Genomic DNA, 19635 nt, shown 5'->3' with positions numbered 1-19635 from the left:
TAATTATGTAAAATACTGTATTGCTTGAAGAAGCCTCTGCCATTTATTGCTTTTCTCTGATAACCAAGCCTTCACATTATTAAAAGCAGCATTTTGTATTCTTTTGAATGAGAAAATTTACCTAGGCTTGAAACTTTTACTATGTTCTTGTAAGTTATTCTAGTAGCCAAAGCAAGAATAATCCTTTTCTGGAAGAAAAAACAAAACAAAACACACCCCAATAGCTACCTCCAGAACTCACAGCACCTTGCAGAAAAGCAGTATTTTGGCCCCAGATAAAAGGGAAGGAAAATGACAAATCCAGCAGGCCAGTGGTAGAGGCCAGGTCCAGTAAGTCCTACTCTGATCTAGCCACCAGACATAAAGATCATCTTCTTTAAAACAACACAACTTAGTAAAAATAAGATACATATTTTGATAGAGAAATTCACTTAACAGCTATTTTAGCCTAAAAGGTACATCTTCAAAACACTGTGTAAAAAATCCCCAAATCTTAAAACCACCTTGGGGGGGGGGGGGGAATTAATCTCTCACCATTCTCAAGAGCAATTACACTAGACTGCATTTAGAATAAAACTCCTGTTTAAGTTAATTTGAGCAAACCCCAAATATTTTCTATCAGAAGAATCAGGTATTTTTGCTGCCAAGAATAAAATGTAATAATCCTTGCTGTGTTATATGCTGTGCAAAGGGCTGCCTTCTGTCCTTGTGACTGGGTACTTTGATGGTGGTTATGTTAGACTGCTTCCCTCCTCCTCTCATTGCTACCCCTTGCAGTTATAAACAGCAGACACAAGGTGAGGGAAAGTTACAAAACAAGTTTATTAAAGTCTAACATAAAACACTTCAGGCTAAATATGTACAACCCCCTTCCCAGGGGATTATAAAACTGAGAGTTGAGCTATATACAAATAACAGAGGAAAAATTGTATATACATGAAAGATACTTCAAAAATAACTTAAGAAATCAGTTATTAGTCCTTATCTGAGCTTAGTTCTGTAAGGCTTATCAACAGCCTCTCCAAGATCACAGCTCCGAAATCCTTTATATGGGACTTGTCCATACTTGAACATTTCCTGAAATGTGTTACTTCAGAAAAGTTGCCATGCTCTGTACCCACATCTAGGCATAAATTCTGAAGCGAGTGAGTTAAGGAGTTATTCTAGTGTAAGTATTTCAGAACAGCCAATTCATAAATTTCTAGAGGCAGATAACCTATTCAGGCAAAACTTGCACTGACTTCAGTGCAAACTTGACTAGGATAGTATGAAATGATGGTCTCGCTGAGACAAATCATGGGATTTTCTCCAATTTACTGATACTGGAATTGTTAATACTCCCTCTTCATTTTGCAGGTAGGTCTCAGGAAGGAGAAGTATGCCAGAAAAGATTCCATGTTTTCCCATATTAATCCCTCACACAAACTAATACTGTTTTACACCTTGTACCTCCAAAATGAACCTGGAACCCTTAAGCCTATGAATCAGATGTGCAGCTGATTTCTGTGCATCAGCAAAAGATACAGTACAGACCTGCCTCTTCAGGTCCTACAGCACCCAGCCTGAACACTCCTACAAATTAGATATATCTAAAATCTATATTCTAGTAAATGAATACAGTTAAAGGAGATCATACCTCAGCAGCTGAGATATCTTCACAAAAGGTGAGGATAAGAATCAAGACTCTCAGATGGGGACTTGAGAGTACAGGTCTCTAAATTATTGCTCCAAGACAAAACTACAAGCCTGTGTATTCTATTAAAAAAGGTTAAAACTGTTGTCTTGTAAAAAATAATGATTATCTTGTCTATAAAGAAAATTAAATGAGTAATAAAGCAAATGTTACTGTTATAAGTATCTAAACAAGATCCTGTATAAATCTAAGCACTGTATTTTTTAAAAAGTCTGAAATCTAGGAATACAGTAATAAGCTATAGTTTTAGAAATATAAAAACAGTCCAAACAAACATTGTTATGGAATGCATTTTCGATGTAGGAATGTGAATTTTTTTCCAGAACTAATTCTCACTTGTGGTCATATATCCTGGATATGTTAATCTTCAGATACTTTTCCTCAGGTTACAGCAGCATATCGTTAGTTTATCTTCCACAGATGTTTAAATATGAATTTATTAATTGCACAATGTTGTTGTTTTTGCAGTACTCATGACTAAAGGTATGTCTATCCAAAGATTTTACTCTATTTTCAGACAGAAAAAGCAGTTAGGAAGCTTAGGTCAAGCTACGTAGAGTTCGCTTTTGTTACATAGAGTCCGGATCCTGATCTCTGTGATTCTTCAGTTGTAAGTGGAGCTGACAAAGGAATCCTTCAGGTATTACATCAACAACAAAAAAAGCTTAAAAAAAAGTGTGTGTGTGGGGGGTCTGAATGGATGCCTAACAGAAAATCACAGAACTTCATCCCTTGTCCTTTGCCAGCATTATAAAGGACATCAGCTATTCATAAATGTTGTAGTATGGATAAGCAAAGAAGATAAAGGTCAGAAAGGAATGGCAAGAATCAGCTTCAGTGAACATAGTTATAGATGCCTGTGATAAGAACATGCCTGGGGAACGGGGTTGTACTTCATGCTATGCATGGTAGACTTTAACAGTAATGTTAAAGCATAAAATGTGATCAAGCAGCAAAATTTTTTTTTTTAACATATGCCACAACCTAGGATTATCAACACAAAAGTTAAAGGTCTACTGCTTTACAAGTACCAACATGTAGGAAGAGAAAAAAAATCCAGTCACACTCAGGAGTCAAGGGACCATTTAGAAAACATTTAAATGAAATCCTCCATGAAATTTTTCACAAGGCTGTTTAATTAAGGTGCAGATTAATTATTACTCCATGTAAAACAGATTCAGATAAGAGGTATCTTCTATGCGCTTCTATTTATCAGTGTCTGAACACAAGGCATCAGTGGAAATAAAATGCTAGCACCAAGTAACTAACCAACAAATAAATATCTTTAAATGTATTGTTGGTACAGTTGTATGACCGTTTCCTTACTATTTGATGATTACTTAAATAATGCTCACATTATGCTACTAATGGCACAAACTGGAAAAATGGAGTATAAAAATACTATTTTGTCAACTAGACTTTAACTAACAACCCTATCAGGACACTAAAAATGTTGCCTTTTTTTTAATTCAGATTGCTGGTAATAAAGCATACTTTTACATGGGTCTTGCTAAATAACAGTTTTATGATGTTACTGTGAATAAGTGACATGACAGGTAATGCAATTCATAAATACTTCAATTAAAACAAATCAGTCATACTTTGATAAATCCTTGACCAGAAGAATATCCATCTGCTCTGTTGTATTCTTCCTTAAAGCCCCCTCATTTAGCATTAAAGTAGTATTTTCTCAGTGAGGGGAAGGATTTATTTCTTCTTTTGTACCTACTGTCTAACACAGCAAGAAACACTACTGTAACAGAAATGATTATTATGAAACTATGATTCTTGCCTCACAATTAAGTTGGTGCATCTTTTTGTCTCATCTACAACACTCATGTTCCAGCTCTTCTTTCGAGTGAAGGCTATTTGTGCCAAAACACAGGATATTTTAAGGGTGTGAAAAATAAAGCTGGGACAAGGTACAACAATGTTGGCTTCACTTGAAGTGAGTGACATCTTGGAAAGAATACCCACTGGGTACGTATGTCATTATGTTACCTCTCTCTCACTTACCAAACTATGGAAAAAAATGAACCTGCCTTTACTTGCCTTGTCAAGGACATTTACCCAGAGTTTTCCTTCCCTCTGGTCAGCCTTTGACTGAAGACAGCTACTTCTGGCAGACAGCAGTAATTCTCTGCAAGCACCTCACCAGAGCACTGGCCTACCTTCCGTCATGTACTCCTTGATATCACCTTGGAATGCAGGAGTACAAGCTTGTTAGTACATCTGAATTATGATTTCCCCCCCCTCCCATACATCTGGGCTAATATTCTTAAACTAATAAATATGGCTTAAAATGTCTGCTCCCAAATGACATTGTGACATATCAGATGAGCAGGAACACTGGAGGAGATCTCCAAAATGCATTAACGTATTTAAGAGAGAATTCTTAAGGCAGGTGTTGCTGGAAAGAAATAATCTCCTGGAAATCAGTGTTAACTGCAATTAAAAATTTGATTGTAGATTAGCACAATTCAACAAGAAATGAAAGGCAGCACTGCACAATGGAGATGCCTTACAAGTGTCTTTACACAGAAGAAAAAAGAACAAATCCAACTCAGAAAAGTGTAACTGCTTGAATCATTATGTTCATCTTACCAAAGGTATGCAAGTTCGTTACCAGATTACCTTGTCGGCTCCATACTGCAGTGTCAGTACAACTGCTGCAAGAAAATAAACTGAGGTTCTGAATATCCAGTCACAGCAGATCTTAGTAATGTTTCTGACGAAGGAGACTGACTACCCGTCACAGGAAGCAGCATCTGATGGTCTTCAGTCCCAATGGGAAGAGGAAGTGGTAAAGACATCTCAGAGGGCTTCACATCTACAGACTCAGATAAAGGACTCTTCTGATTCTGAATGGATTCTTGTTCATTGAAAGAATTCTCAAGTGTATTGGAATCAGGGGGGGTTTCAGATCCTGGTAGGAAAAAGCAAACCAAGTTTTCCAAAAATATTTCTCCTTCCATCATCTGCAAAGTTTTTCCATACATGAATTGCTGTAAGAACTATTATTAGACAGAACCAAGTGAGTCATTCTTACTCTCAGCGAACATGAACTAACTGCAGTTGGAAATCTGACTGTAGATAGCACAACTCAAAAGGAAATGAAAGACAACACTACGAGTGTGTCTTTACACAGAAGAATAAAAAGAACAAGTCCAACTCAAAAATATAAACGCCTGAACGGTTATATTCATCTTAACAAGACTCTCAGTCACTATCAGATTACCTTGTTGGGTCTAACTGCAGTGTCATCTCACTACCCCTCATGACTTTCTTTACAGGCACCATCCCTCTGGGGAATAAAGACTGTTTGAAGAAGTGTTCCAAAGCTGCTATGCAAATCCTGCGAATTCCTTTTCACCTGCCTAAACAGTCATTTGTTGTCTCAAAGACTGCCTAGGCAGCTGGGCTATCAGTGACTTAAGTGTGCAGTAAAGACAGAACAAGCTGTAAATACAATCTCAGCACTGACAATCACATTCTCTGCTGCTTGTAGCGTAACAAATAGATGGATGACACATTCTGACTAGATCTGTACTTGACATGGCACAGAAGATAACAAATCCCTAACAACACAGTCAACAGAGGAGCTTGGGGGAAAATGTAATCAAGGTTTCCTTGAGATTTTCCACCAGAAAAATCTGAGAATCTTGGCCACATCAAGCATCCTCTAACTGCGATAGCAATGCACAACATATGATTTATCTATAAACTTCTTTGGAAGAAAACTGTTCTGTTTTTATCCAGTCACTTGAAAGACATTTTTCCATTCTTAAGAGTCTGTTAACAGTGATTTCACTTAACAGCCTTCCTGTCTGAATGCAGTCTACTACCGTTTTGGGAGGGCTTTCAGATTAGGCCACAAAGGATATTAATAATGTTCTGCAAGTGCTCTCTAAAGCCTGTTATTCTGGTGGTGAAGCATTCCTATCTGCCTTCCCTCTCCCCATTAGGGCTGACCTGCCTTGCCTCAGCAGCTCTCGCTGCCTGCCTGTACTCTCCTGCTCTCCCGGGCACTCGCCAAGCTCACTGCCTGTGTCGCCACACACCAGCCTGCCTCCATGGGGCTTCGCAAAGCCTTTGACCTTCAAAGCTGCCTCTGCCTACAACTCTTCTTTTCCCAGTCTCTGCCTAAACTACTCCATCTGTCCCAGTCCAGACATACACAGACAGCTATTATTTCTTTTTCCATATGACAGAGGCAAGGGAATTATGGTTAATACACTTAAGGATGGACAGATAATGAGGCATATGGAGACAGTGTTGAAAGAGACTGGCTCTATTATCTGAACATCTCTGTGCTTTGTACCATAAGCACGTAATGTATCAAATTTCTTCCTAATCAAAATCTGATATCTAGAATAGAAGTTAGATGTATCTGAAAAGTCTTTTTAGGGCAGCATTCACAGCTGGAAACATTCTGCCAGCTGTCCGATCTTGTGTGTTTGCTAATCCAGCTCAGACTTGGATTAATGTTGACTGTGTATATATAAAAAAAATCTTTCACAGTTACATAAAAATATTTGGGCCTTTGAGAAGCAAAGAAATTCTTGTAACCAGTATGCGTTGTTCACCTCAATTATTACCTTTGTAAGGGCAGACTCCTTCTAAAATAGATTAGGAAGAAATTAAAAAAAAACTACAATTCAGACTATACCTTGATATGAAGGCCTCTCACAGTTTACTAGAACAAGAGAGTAGGTATTTACATAGAAAAATTCTTGTCAGCAGCAATCCACTTCTCTGTTCAAAAAATGCTTCCTGTAACAAGGCAAATGCTTTGTCTTGAATCTAATTAGCATACGCTTTGTGCTTTAAAAGGTTTGGCTGTCTCTAAAGCAGATGCTTTTGGCACTACAGAGCTATCCCCCCGACCCCCCAAAAGCTTTCTTTTCTAATGTCAGTCCTATTTGATCCAAAAAAAAGTTACTCAGCGTGGAATACAAACAGTCAGTGCAATGTCTTAACCTTTCTTTACGCAAAGGACTCACCTGTGTGAACTTTTGTTTTGTGCTTCTTTAAATTTTTTATATCTGTGTAAGAATTTCCACACAATTCACAGATAAATGGTCTTTCACCTGAAAAAAATGGGTTTGGCAATTAAAACTGAAGACTATAATCTTGAAATCAAAAGAAAACACAGTTATATACCTAGGATAACAGGTTTCAAAGTTATATCTTAATATGTAACTTTGCAACTGTAAGTTATTTTGTCTGTGTCTGTATTTACAATAAAACCATTTGCAGAAAAATAGATGGAAAAGAAAAAAACTCATGTTGTAAGTAAAGCCATGATAATACATCAATACCTAAGCTGTTAGATATTAGTCTGAAAAATGCAATTTAAATCACAAGTAGTTTCTTTAAGTAACGTTAACATAGAGATACATAAAGATACATAAATTAAAAGACTATACTATTTTAAAGTACAGCACAAGCTGAGTGAATGTGGAAAATTACTTATTTGCAGGAAGCAGCCTGTCTGGAAACTGACCTGTATGGGACCGAAAATGTTTATTGAGCTCTCCAGAAGAAATAAAACTCTTTCCACAGATGCCACAGATATATGGCTTCTCTCCTAAAGGAAACACAAGGAGCTTGTTATTACAATATATAAACGAGAATACACAAAGGACAAATTAAAATGAAACAGAGGCAATGTCCAATGGGAAAAGAAGTCCCTAAACTGAAGTCAAAGGGAAAGAACCTGAGAAAGGAACTGATGGATGAAAACACCAGAGGTAACTCCCAGATAATCCTAGTCTACAATTTTCCTGATCATCGCTTATCTCTGTCCTCTCTGCAGGCGGCCGGTCCTCCCTCATCAGGCCTGTGCGGGTATCTCGGCGTTCCGTCTCCCCTTACCTGTATGTTTTCGGGAATGGGTGATGAGAGAACTTGACACAGCAAAGGCTTTTCCACAAGTGTCACACACATAAGGTTTCTCCCCTGTGTGGCGACGCACATGGTAGGTGAGCGTGCTGGCCTGAGCAAACCGCTGACCGCACCGGTCACACACATAGGGCTTCTCGCCACTGTGCTTCCTGTGAACAAACACGCGTGTTAGGAGGGCTCTTACGGCAGACAGGGAAATGACACCTGTGATTAAAGGAACTTGGTGTTGCCTCAATCAGTGCTTTATCCCCAAAGTTCCTTGTGCTAATGTTCCGTGAACTAAAAAAAACAAAAACAAAAAAAACCCCAGTGACCTGCAGTTTGGGTTTGAGTTAGCAGTTTCTCACTGAGTAAAATTCACTGTCTGTTGACTGGCAATTAGAGTATCAATGATTTCGGTGGCAGCTAAATTGATCTATAGGCATTGAACAAGTAACATTCAGCGTGAGAACTCAGCAAGTTTTGCATTATGCTATACTGAAAGGTAAAAGAATGATTGCTAATAAAGAGACATAATTTATGCTCCTGCCAAAAAATACAAATAGTGCCATACAGACAGCAGCAAACAGTGAGACCCGTTCTGTTTCACTTCCGCCAAGGAACTCTTTCCTTGTCTGTGTTAAAAGAAATTAAAAAACAAAACAAAGCCAAAATCCAGTCATTGCCATAAAGACACCAGTGTGAATGCCACAACATTCATAAATTGCAAATCACTTCCCTAATGAGGAACTACACATACATACCTATTATGCAATGCAAAATGAGACCTGAGAGTAAAGAAAGAATAGAAATGACCAAGTTATGTGAATATTTAACTCCTGCTCATGCTGGAGTAAATTGTTCTCTCTGTTTAAATAAATGTATGAATAAACATCTTCAGATCTGCAGGATCCCACTTTTGCCTACCTGGCATGGATCTTCAGATTGCTTGATGTTGCAAACTGCAGATTGCACACATCACATTTGTATGGTTTCTCTTCTCCATGATGCATCCGACTGTGGAACACTAACTGGCATTTCTGGGCAAAGCCTTTGTCGCACAGTTCACATTTGTATGGCTTCTCCCCTAGTTTAAAAAAAAAAAAAAAAAAAAAAGAGTGTATTCTCTACGTTTACGTAAGAATGCTTTCCAATCCATTTACCTGATCAAAGCTCAAGTCTCTGTTCTAGTACTTCTTACAAATAACATCCTGTAACATGCTATAACCAATCCACTGAAGTGCTACCTGCCAAGAATACAGCACATACGAGACCATTTTTGAACACGTTGCTTCTTGAGAAAGAGGAAAAAAAGTAATTAATATTTTTAATAGTGCCATTTTCCCAATGTCATTTTGAGAATGCTACTACTACACTTTCAAACATTTTGCTGGTTATGTCTGTTCACGATACTGAATATTTAAGATGAACACCCAGTAAATTACCTGCTTTTTCTTGCCTGTAAAACAGCAAGAAGTCTTTAGTATACTCTCTATTCTCACAGATTTTCCGTTAGCATCTGCTGTAGAATGCTACTGGTAGTTCTCTGACTATTCATGTGTTAAATCTTAATGGTCAATATGGCCTCATCTAATGGACTGTGCAACTCCACAGTCTTAGATGACAATATAAGAGCGCCTGTGCTTGCATTTCTAGGGCAGTGCACAATCAAGCTAAGAACACAACAATCCTGAAGTACATTGCATAGATAAAAACTTGGAAAATAAAACTATTAGACATCTAAATTGCCATCTAGCAAACAATACATTAAAATTCCCTACCTATTCAGGCAAAAATTTCAAGTGCAACACCCTCAAAGGTAGAAAGTGCAGCTGACGTTCCTACCAGAAAACTGTCCCTGAATTTTGATCACAAGCTTCATCTTGCATATGAATCTTTGGTTAGTGACTGGCTCGTAAATTTGCAATCCTCTCCCTTGGCTACCGAAAGAGCAAGGTGTTCTCCTGCAGCTGTAGCCCAACACCACCTACTTCACCTCTTTCACATCTTCATGGCTTCCTAGATATAGCTCCACTGCTGACCTCAGCTCAGGGTTTTCCAAAGGGGGGAAAGAGCAAAAGAGCAAAAGTAGTAAGATTTCACCTTTTTCACTATTACTTCAGAAATCTGAGAAACAGCCACAAAAGAAAGAAAACTAAGTAAATAATGCCCCTCTCTTGCTCACTAGGTTAAGTACAGCAGCAGAGGCAATAGCAGAACAGCTGTTCCAGATCGGGTTGGAGACCAGACTAACACAGGACCAAGTCTCCAGCAGGAATCTCCAAGGAAGAACACAAAAAGTGTAGCATACTACTGCTCCAGTACATCTTCCCTGGCCCCAGCGATTTGCTGTTCATAATCTTTAAGTCAGAGGTGTTGTCTTGATATTTAAGTGCTCATAATTAATTTTTCTTCCATGCTTTGTCCAGTAGCTCTTGATACCACACAAACTTCTAGTAATGAGACTGAATGAAGAGAGCATCATACATTTCAGCTAAACATTTTACTAAATGAAATCCCAAATGCTGCACTAACTTAGCTATTTCCTCTACCTTCTAAAAAGATACCTATGGGAGAAGTTACCTACTTGTCACAAGAATGTAGGTATTTTTCCCCTGTGTTACCAAACATATATTAGGATTGGATGTTAAAAAATGCAACAGAAAGTATGGTATCAAGCACACTGAGCCTTTCATGCTCTGCTGGCAATACTGGCACTTCATCTCCTGTAATCACTCTACAGAGAGAAGAGACAGTCAGCTCCTCTGAGAGTTTCTGAAAATGAAGATGCTCTGACTAATTAAGTCCTCTCTGGCTATTTAACATTTTTCAGTACTAAATCAGTTTCTGTTTTAAAACATTTCATGCTACCAGGATACAGGTACTATCCCCATAGGCATACCTGTAGCGAACAAAATTTCTAAGGCAAAAGTCAAAATGCATACAAAGATCTTTTTAGTTATGCATTCATACACTATTATTACAGATCTCAGTCTATGAGGACAAAGCCAAGAGCTTACCTGTGTGAGTTCTTACATGTGTTTTCAACTGATTGCACTGTGTGAATGCCTTCCCACAGAGCTGACACACATATGGTTTCACTCCTTTGTGTATTCTCATGTGTCGACGGAGGCTACTGGCTTCTGAGAAGACTTTTCCACACGTGTTGCACACTGGTTTAGCTTTGGAGTACTTCTGATCGAGTTCTTCTCCTGAGCCCTCCAGCTGGTAAGTGTTCTTTTCATTGGCTATATTAGACATACAATGCTCTTTCAGTGCACAGTTTTGTTGAGGCTTTCCCCGTTTTTGTTTTGCTGTAAGAGTCTGAACTAAGATATCTTGTGCTGCCAACGTTTCGCTTTCCACCACAGATGACAACTGCAGTTCAGAGTTATCACTGCCTTGGGCAGCCTGTTCTGTTATCTGCGTGGCCAGCTTATTTGCATCTAAGAACATTTCAATGGATGCGTTCTCAGCCACATCATTCTGATATTGTACTGATTTATTCTGTATGCTTTTGGGGGAGCTGAAATTTTTCTTTCGCTTTTTGGTTTGAGCAGATTTCTTTTCTAAAGCTGCTTTCTTTGCTTGTGGTTGAACCAAGTCTGCAGAAGCAGCATCTGCTTTCTCCCGATTATTATAATCTCGGAGAGTCAGAAGGCAAGTCTGCTGATTCATTTCAATGTTTCCAGTGATACTAGATGTCTCTGTAGAAGACGGATTAGCAATAAAAGCAAAGTCTTCCATCTTTATCTTACATTTAGTGACCACTTCTTCTACTTTGAGATAGTCGGCAGCCTGGTGGATTTCTTTAACATTCCAGCTGCAAGAAAATAAGACTTATGTGACAATATTCTGGACAAAGCGAAAACTTGTTCTACGTCAAGTATATTAAATACAGACAGCAGAGCTATGGAAAAGTTCCACTGTCAGAAAACACAACTATGAGATGAACGCAGCAAGATCTAATCTGGTGTTTATTACAGTAAGACAGTTACTCCCAAGCTGATGGCCCATGTCTAGCAGGGTCTGCAGGTCTACAGAACTAAAAACTGTTTTCATTTACATAGCTATCATAGCAATTTAAGTTAAAAGTCCAGTCATAATGTGGTGAGGCTGGATATTAGTTGATTGGTCCAAAAAACTCAGTAATCACAGTATGAAGGCATAAAACACTGGAGAATAAAATACAAAAATGATCATTCTATAGTCTTTCTGCCAAAAATCTTAAGCAGTTCAGAAACGGTGTATTCACCTCAGCTGTTCTGTGAAGCAGGCATTAATCCTGTTTTATAAAATGATTTCAGGGAGTCTTTACTTTGGATCAACAACACACAGACAACATTAAGACCCAGAAAGTCCTTCTTTAAGCCACAACCCTGTATTTTTCAGTTCCTGCAACACAGGCCTTAATGGTTAAAAAAAAAAAAAATCTGAATAGGGTAGCATAAGTTTAACATATACCACCAACAAAGTTAGAGATTTACAACACTTTAAAGGAAGATCAATGGTAAACACCATCTTATCAATCTGTTGCACATATGGAAGAACTAAACAATCTCGTCTCCATCACTATACAAAGCAACTGCTCACAGCACAGTAACAGCACTAGGAATAACCTTCCATGTGAAGGGTGTTATGATGCCACAGCCGGGCTGACTTACTACGCTTCACTGCTTCTCTTTTTCATCTTTTATTTCTTCCTACCTTTTGCATTTATACTTAATTCATAAAAACTTGAACTAGGTTATGTGCAATACTAAAGTGAATAAAACAGATTTTTACCAACTGGTGCTCCTTCAACCCCTGTTTTCTTTTTCCATGTTTTATTCTCTTTCTTCATCTTATCTGCCTTCCTTTCCTGCCTTTTTTTCTTGTCCACCTATTTTCTCCTCTCTTCCTGTCTTTCTTTTAAGCTTTCTTCATTCAGGGCATAGGCAGTAGCTATAGTAGCAGAGGGCTGCACAAGTTCATAAAAATCAATGTCTTTAAAAGAAACTGCAGTAATAAGTTAATATCATGAGTTTAGAATTAAGTACTTTGCTTGGAATACATTAAAGCCAAAATCTGGTTGATTCAGTATAGTTGCACAGTTCAAATTACAAACAAAAATAAAGCACCCATCTGTTGTGTTAATTTGTTATAAAAATCCATGTTAAGATATAGGCTCTTATAATGATATATAGTAGATTTTAAGGACAAACAAAGAATACAAACCACAGAGGATATTAACAATTAGACATCTGCAATAGCATACAAATTTAAGCCTATTTTTATACTACAACTATAACCAATAGTATAAAAAGGAAATACTGTCAGTGCAGCAGAAATTTCCATTTTCTTTGTGCTTAGTTGCATTATAATACAATACAGCAGAATAAGTAATACCTTTACATTGTCTGGTTCTTTATAATTTAAGAAAGCAATCAAGGTGCTGTATTAACAGCTTTGAACATCTTCCACTGGATGCAGTTAAACAATCAGACAATAAATAACTAGGAACAACTATTCTTTGTGCGCAGATACAACCGTTTTACTAATCTTGTGTAATACGAGCACTAAGTTCAAAGTAAAATCCCATGGTTTCACCTGTGCCCCCACCATCACAAAAGACAACAGATTCTGCAGACAGTTGCAGCAGTCACCTAAAGAGATATATTACAAGAGCAGGAATACACATTAGCAGACCTGCAGGTATCACCTTCACTCAGATAACTTAGCCTAGGTGAGAACAGTACTTTCATCTCCCTCTGGCCTCAGAGCCTTCAACCGCTGTCAAAATGAATCCCAAAACTATCCTAATGCTGATCCAGACATCGAGAATGCTGCACGCTCCTGTTCATAATTTGAAAAGCATAAATTACTAACTTTAAGAAAACCGTTTATATTGCTCTATTACTATTCATGCTTGTAGCTAATTCTGAACAAAAACCATGAACCTGTGCACTTAAGTAATGAAGCATGAGTGATGTCAACAAAGTTTTTTTAAAATGCATTTGACACCAGACATCAAGGAAGGGGTGCCACCACTGGGCTACAGACTTCTAAGCAGTGACATTTCCCTGTTGATGGATAATCTCTTTTTTTCCTTCTAACTGAGGGAGGGAAGCACTATAAGGAATGCTCACTGTATAGGAAGTAATGAGGCACGAACAACATCAACACAGTAAAGGATGAAAATACTTTTTCTGTAATTTTTTAAAATAGTAACTATCCTCATCTCTTAAACTGCATATAAAGTTTCTGTGTGTTCGCTTCAGAAATGGACCCCTGTAATCCAGCTTCAGAAATACACTTATCCGTCTCTCTCCCAGAAATCACTGAAGATTTTTAATCCCTTCTGACCCAAACAGAGAGACACAGAGAATGAAGCTACCAGTAAAATATCAGACAACATATTTTTGTTTTGGATGGCTGAAAATAACAGGCTACCTATGACCTGAAAAACACTCACATGTCAGGCAGTATTTTAAAACACATAATCAGAGGATCTTCACTTGTTAATAAGAGATCTGCTATCATTTGTTCTTCCAGAACTTATTGTAAAGAACAAAAATTCCAGCGCTGCCTTAACACAAAGTTCATTTCGCTTTTCTCCCCCCTCTAACAGGGTACGTTACCTGTCAAGGTTCAAGTTTCCCGTATAAATAAATTCCAGGAGTTTTTGGAATCCATCAGCTTTCACTTGAGTCTGATCCAGAACAACATTGTTGTCAGAAGCATCTCTGTAAAACGCACCAAAGTACTCGCTGAACGAGGCGAGCACATTTCTGTGCGCTTTGAACTGGAACTCGCCAATGACGACGGTGCAGTCGCAGAGAAAGCCGGCTTCCCGCTGCTTGTTCAGTCTCTCCAGAAGGTGCTCGCAGTGGTGCGAATACTGCATTTTGATCGCGAGCTGCCGCCTCTTTGCTCTGGTCTAGGGAAAGAGAGAAACTGATTTACAAACCGGGTTTTTGTCTCCCCGACGGAGTAAGTTCGTCCCGACGAACGGCTCAGGGCTCGCACCCACGCGCGGCCGCGGGGCCCGGCGGAGCCGTGCGGGACCCGGACGCAGGGGGCGGCTGTTTCTGCGGAGGAAGCGGGGGAGCAGAGAGGCCCCGGCGCTGCCCCGGCTGCGGCGGGGATCAGCTGCCCGCGCCGGGGCCGCCAGCCGCCGCCGCCCGTCGCGAGGGGAGGCCGAGGGGTCCCGGCCGCGCCGCCGCCACGGCCCGGGCGAGACCCGGGACGGGGCGAGACGGGGCGGGGCCCCCCCGCGGGCCCCGCCGCCCCCCAGAGCGCAGCGCAGCGCAGCGCCACGCCCTGCCCGTCCGGGCCCGCCCGCGCCGCCTCACCGCGCGCCGCCCGCCCCGGTCCGGTCCAGGTCCGGTCCGAGCCCGCGGAGGCGGCGGCAGCGCCGGACACGCACCTGGGAGGGGAGAGAAGGGGCGCCTTCGCCTCACGCCGCCATTTGCTGATGACGCCACGCGCGCCGCTTCCGGGATGTGACTTCCGGTCTCGGTCGGCCGTGGGCGTGGAGCGGCGGGGACGGCGGCAGCGCCGGCAGCCGGCGGCCGGGACGGCGGCAGGGACGGGGGCGGCAGCCGCGGCCCACGCCACGACCCGCGCCGCAGGACGGGGCTGGCGGGCGGCTCTGCGGAGGGCGCGGACTACAGTTCCCATGGTGCAGCGCGGCGCGGGGCGGGGCGGGGGTGGGCGGGCGGCGGGGAGAGGTGCATGCCGGGAGCTGTAGTCGCATCGCAGCGCTGCGAAGCACGAGTTAAAGCCTAAAACGACGTTAAAAACACACCTGCGGGGCAAACCAGTGACTCCAGTTCCGGGAGCTGCTTCGCCCCCGGTAGAAACTTCGTGAAGGGAGCAGGAAGGACGTAGGGCCCTTGGCAGTGATAAGGAATTGCCCGTTCAGGTAAATATTAAGTTTAGGCTTGTTTTTGGAGGGATCGAGAAGTCAGCATGAGGTATGATCAGGTAAACTAGGTTGTCTGCCTCCTTTAAAACTTGGATTTGACAGAAATGATCTAAAAGTAATTTATTTGCCATACATCCTAGCCACGGACAGTAAATGTTAGTTGAAGCATTTTTAATCTACTTATTACTATTAAGGCAATAGCGCTGAGAACTTTTACATTTCCCATAGCTGTGCTTCTAATTAAAAAGAACTTTAAAAAATCACTTAAAAAGTTTTAAGGTTAGCGGCAGGTGCCACTGCCCGTTACAAAATAGCAGCCGCTTGCCGGTGTTTCCGCCCGGTTTCGAACCGGGGACCTTTCGCGTGTTAGGCGAACGTGATAACCACTACACTACGGAAACGCCGCTTGTACTGATTTGCCGCCGCCGCCGGGCTAAGGCTCGCGCAGGTCGTGCGGGTGTCTGGGGGCCTGGGAGCTTCGTGCCCGGCTGCCGAGGTGCGAAACGCCCGGTGAAAGGAAAGGTAGAACACGGTAGTCATCCTCACAGGGAGAGTGGGGCACGCTGAAGAGAAGCTCGGGAGGAAATAGGTTGCATTTATGTGCCGTGCATTTACAGCGCCTTTCCTTCTGATATCAGAAAAGGCCCTGCATGTTTAAGAAACATGCACTGACAGTGTATATGCAGACATAAATATAGATATGTAAATAAACTTTATCCGTTGAGAAATAGCAATGACACCTGGGGTGAGAATACTCCAACAGAACTGCACATTCTGGATAGAAAGCTAAAAAATCTGTGCCCGTTTAAAGATACATTAGGAACCTAAGCATGCGTAGAACAGTTGCTTGAACTGATATTTGGCTTGGACATTATGGTTAACTTCTCTATTTTTAGCAGAAATGCCTTTGAGTTTCTAAGGACTTTCTGTCTCTTTATAAGCAGGCGCTCTTTATATCCAGGCGCTGTTTCAGGCAAAAGCGAGCACCTTCTTGGAGACATGTTTTTAGAGGCACAAGAAGCTGCAGCATCTTTCTGCAGCTGCTACAGCAGCTTCCACAGGGAGCCGTACGGCATCTTTCCTGTTTTCTCCTACAAAACAAGGAGACAGACCCTATATGCTGCCTTGTGGGGCCTTTCATTTATACATGCAAAAGGGTTGGATCTACTGCCTTTTTTGATCCACGCTGAAAACCTTCATCCCTGACTATGAGAAAGAGTCCTACCACCAAAAGTAACACCATGGGTATGAGAGAGTAACTTTAAAATCTTGGTCTTCCCCAAAACACTAACTACTTTTTCAGCACACCCAGAAATAAAAAGCCGTACCCTCAGTGAACATTTCACACCGATGGATGTTCTTCTAAACCCCCCCGGGCAAGAAGCCCACAGAGTGTTTTGGGACTGACTCTGTGGTAGGAGCCGTTTGGGGGGTGGAGTTTGCTGGTGGTCTGAGCTCGGATCTGGTGACCCTCTGAATTTCGGCTGCCGCCGGTGCCGCAGCCTCGGGGCGCGGGAGCGGGTGCTGGTGTCGTAGCGACGGTCCCTGGCCCAGGTGGGCTCTGTCATAATGGGGGGGCACGCGCTGCTGCCCCATTGCTTCCTGGGGGCCGGGCAGGGAAGGGCGAGCGGAAGCCGCTGCCTACGATGCCGCATCTGCCTCCTGCCGTCGTCATAGACAACGGCTCGGGCCTGATCAAGGCTGGCGTCGCTGGGGAGAAGAAGCCGTGGATCGTCTACGCCAATGTGGTCGGCCATCCCGAGGACAAGGCGGCGGCAGGCCTGAAGGACTGCTACGTTGGGAACGAAGCGCAGGCCAGGAGAGGGATCCTTTCCATCAGGTATCCATGAGAGGAGCTGTAAAGCCCACGGAGACGTGGAGGGCAGAGTAAGACAGGGGAGTTTTCCAGCCGGTGCCAGGGAAGGAGCAAGGCCGGGCAGGGTGAGCAGGACAGACCAGGTGGGGCGGCCACGGGAAGAAGCGGAGCACTGCGGTTCCTGCACGGAGAGAGGGGCAGTTCCAGCAAGTTGTTACAAGTCAGAATATGAGACAGCCACAACTTTAGAGAAGAAAAGGAGTAGTTTGGCGCTGCTAGCCTTGTGGGGCAGGACCGTGATGAAGTGGCAGCAGCGGGCTGTAGGCAAGATGGGAGCTGCCCAGAGAGGACTGCACCTCCACCAGGGTCTCCTGGGCAGGCCGCTCGCGGCGGAGAGGGTTTGCAAGGGGAAGACGTGACTGACCCTCCTGGATTTTGTTAGACACAGCCACCGAGATGCCTAATCCTGGAAGGAGCTAGAGAAGGAAACCTAGCTTTGCCACCCTTTGCAAAGGGAAGCATAAGCCAAAGCCCAACCAGTGGGAGAAGGAGTGAGGAAAGCCAAGAGAAACAAAATAGGAAAGGGAAAACAGCTCCAGAGGAGGGCAGGGACAGGGAAGGGAAAGGGGAAACAGAAGAAGCTGGAGGTGGGCAGCGACAAAGTACTGCTCAGTTTGGCACTGGCTGCCGCAAGATTTCGTAACCCTCCCGCTGTCACGCAGAGGTTTCTCATGATTACAGGGATGCGTATATAATAAACGCTGCAAGAGAGCATTTGGGAAAAATGAGCATCCTTACTAACTGTTTTTGTGCTTGTAGCGTATCCCAGGTCCACGTGGACGGCACTTGTGGGCATGCACTCATGTTCCTGATGTTACAGCAGCAGCAGTTCACCACAATCACGGGATCTTCTGTGCTCAGCTGTAACACCCGTCTGGAAAAGGCTGACATCGCAGCCACACCTTTCCCCAGTCCCATATTGCCCCGGTATTAATAATACCCGTTCCGTTTGTGCAAGGTCTTTAGCAGTCCTTGAGAATTACATCTTAATAATTGTAAATGAACTAATGAATTACAAATTATTCATATCAAACTGTTCAGCCATAGCTGGACAACCACACTCAAAGAACGAAGGTCCTGATCAGGTAACATGCTACAACCTTCTTTGAAGCCCTGACTGATCTCGGCTCTCGCAGCTGCTGAGGTTGTCGGGCCTTTGAAAGGGCCAAGACTTTTTCCAGGACTTTCTCAAAGCAACATGCATAGTTTAAAGCTACACAAAGTGCTTACTTAAGGTGCTTTTTCCTAATGTTCTTCACCTGGGACATCCCCCAGCAGACAACCCTGCCCAAGGGGAGACCATGGAGCCTGGGGTGAAGAATACTGCCCTTTATTTTGTTTGACTCCCGCAGGTACCCAATAGAGCGCGGGATCATCATGTCCTGGGAGGACATGGAGGCCGTGTGGAAGAGCATCTACGACAACGACCTGCAGATGCAAACTACCGAGCAGCCCGTGATTCTGACTGAGGCTCCGCTCAACCCTCTGGTCAACCGGGAGAAGATGACCGAGCTCTTCTTTGAGCGCTTTGACGTACCGGCGCTCTACGTGTCTATCCAGGCCGTGCTCGCCCTCTACGCCTCCGGGCTCACCACGGGCTGCATGGTGGACTCCGGGGACGGTGTCACCCACAGCGTGCCAATCTTTGAAGGCTACTGTTTGCCCCATGGCGTCCTCCGGCTTGACCTGGCTGGCCGCGATCTTACGGACTACCTAACGCAGCTTCTGAGGAACAGCGGCGCTTCACGAGTCACCGCGGCTGAGAAGCAGCTTGTACAAAACATGAAAGAAAAATTATGTTATGTGTGCCTGAACCCAGAGGAGGAGATGGCTAAGAAACCTAGCGAAGTGGAAAAAACTTACCACCTTCCCGATGGCAGTGAAGTTAAGGTTCATGATGAAAGGTTTCGTTGTCCGGAAGCCCTCTTTTATCCTCCTGACATTGGCATAGAGGCACCAGGGATCGACAAGCTCTGCTTCAGCTCTATCATGAAGTGTGACGTTGGCCTGAGGGCTCACTTCTACTCCGGCATCGTCCTTTCTGGTGGTTCCAGCCTCTTCCCTGGAATTGCTGAACGCTTGAACAAGGAGCTAGTTCACATGGTCCCGGGCGACGTGAAGGTGAAGGTCAGTGCTCCTCCGGAGAGGAAGCTTTCCGCTTGGGTGGGAGGCTCCGTCCTTGCCTCCCTGGGCGCCTTCCAGCACATGTGGGTTACCCGGGCGGAGTACCGGGACGTCGGGCCTAACATCGTGCACAGAAAATGCTTCTAA

At 43.0% G+C, this 19635-nt stretch overlaps 3 protein-coding genes and 1 non-coding gene across 7 annotated transcripts in view; 2 read left to right on the top strand and 2 right to left on the bottom strand.

Annotated features, from left to right (window-relative positions):
• The window catches only part of LRRC34 (leucine rich repeat containing 34), an 18905-nt gene extending 15918 nt beyond the window's left edge, over positions 1-2987 (top strand). The window contains exon 14 of the mRNA XM_026105746.2: positions 1357-2987. Coding sequence (XP_025961531.2) covers positions 1357-1360 — 4 coding nt within the window. The 3' untranslated portion in view covers positions 1361-2987. The remainder of the gene's footprint in view (positions 1-1356) is intronic.
• MYNN (myoneurin) lies at positions 799-19302 on the bottom strand. Of its 3 annotated transcripts, none has more exons than XM_064516594.1 (8): positions 19228-19302; positions 14200-14498; positions 10600-11402; positions 8507-8666; positions 7571-7749; positions 7200-7283; positions 6697-6783; positions 799-4619 (listed from the first exon to the last, which is right to left on the bottom strand). In XM_064516594.1, the coding sequence occupies exons 1-8, from the start codon at positions 19258-19260 to the stop codon at positions 4351-4353; spliced, it is 1914 nt and encodes a 637-aa protein (XP_064372664.1). In that variant the 5' UTR covers positions 19261-19302; the 3' UTR covers positions 799-4350. The 3 variants fall into 3 exon arrangements, with proteins under 3 accessions (XP_064372664.1, XP_064372665.1, XP_064372666.1); XM_064516595.1 differs by lacking the exon at positions 19228-19302 and adding an exon at positions 14988-15087; XM_064516596.1 differs by lacking the exon at positions 19228-19302 and adding an exon at positions 14914-15082.
• ACTRT3 (actin related protein T3) lies at positions 15268-19635 on the top strand. 2 transcript variants are annotated; one of them, XM_064516600.1, is made up of 2 exons: positions 15268-15485; positions 18717-19635. In XM_064516600.1, exon 2 carries the CDS (start codon positions 18742-18744, stop codon positions 19633-19635), a length of 894 nt encoding a protein of 297 aa, XP_064372670.1. In that variant the 5' UTR covers positions 15268-15485; positions 18717-18741. The 2 variants fall into 2 exon arrangements, with proteins under 2 accessions (XP_064372670.1, XP_025961536.2); XM_026105751.2 differs by lacking the exon at positions 15268-15485 and adding an exon at positions 16450-17328.
• Positions 15817-15889, bottom strand: TRNAV-AAC (transfer RNA valine (anticodon AAC)). The gene has a single exon. It is a non-coding gene; the product is annotated as a tRNA-Val (tRNA).

Source organism: Dromaius novaehollandiae, chromosome 9 (genome assembly GCF_036370855.1).
Source record: "Dromaius novaehollandiae isolate bDroNov1 chromosome 9, bDroNov1.hap1, whole genome shotgun sequence".
NCBI classification, from domain to species: domain Eukaryota; kingdom Metazoa; phylum Chordata; class Aves; order Casuariiformes; family Dromaiidae; genus Dromaius; species Dromaius novaehollandiae.
The sequence above is the reverse complement of the archived record's forward strand: the minus strand, read 5'-3'. Positions and strand labels throughout refer to the sequence as shown.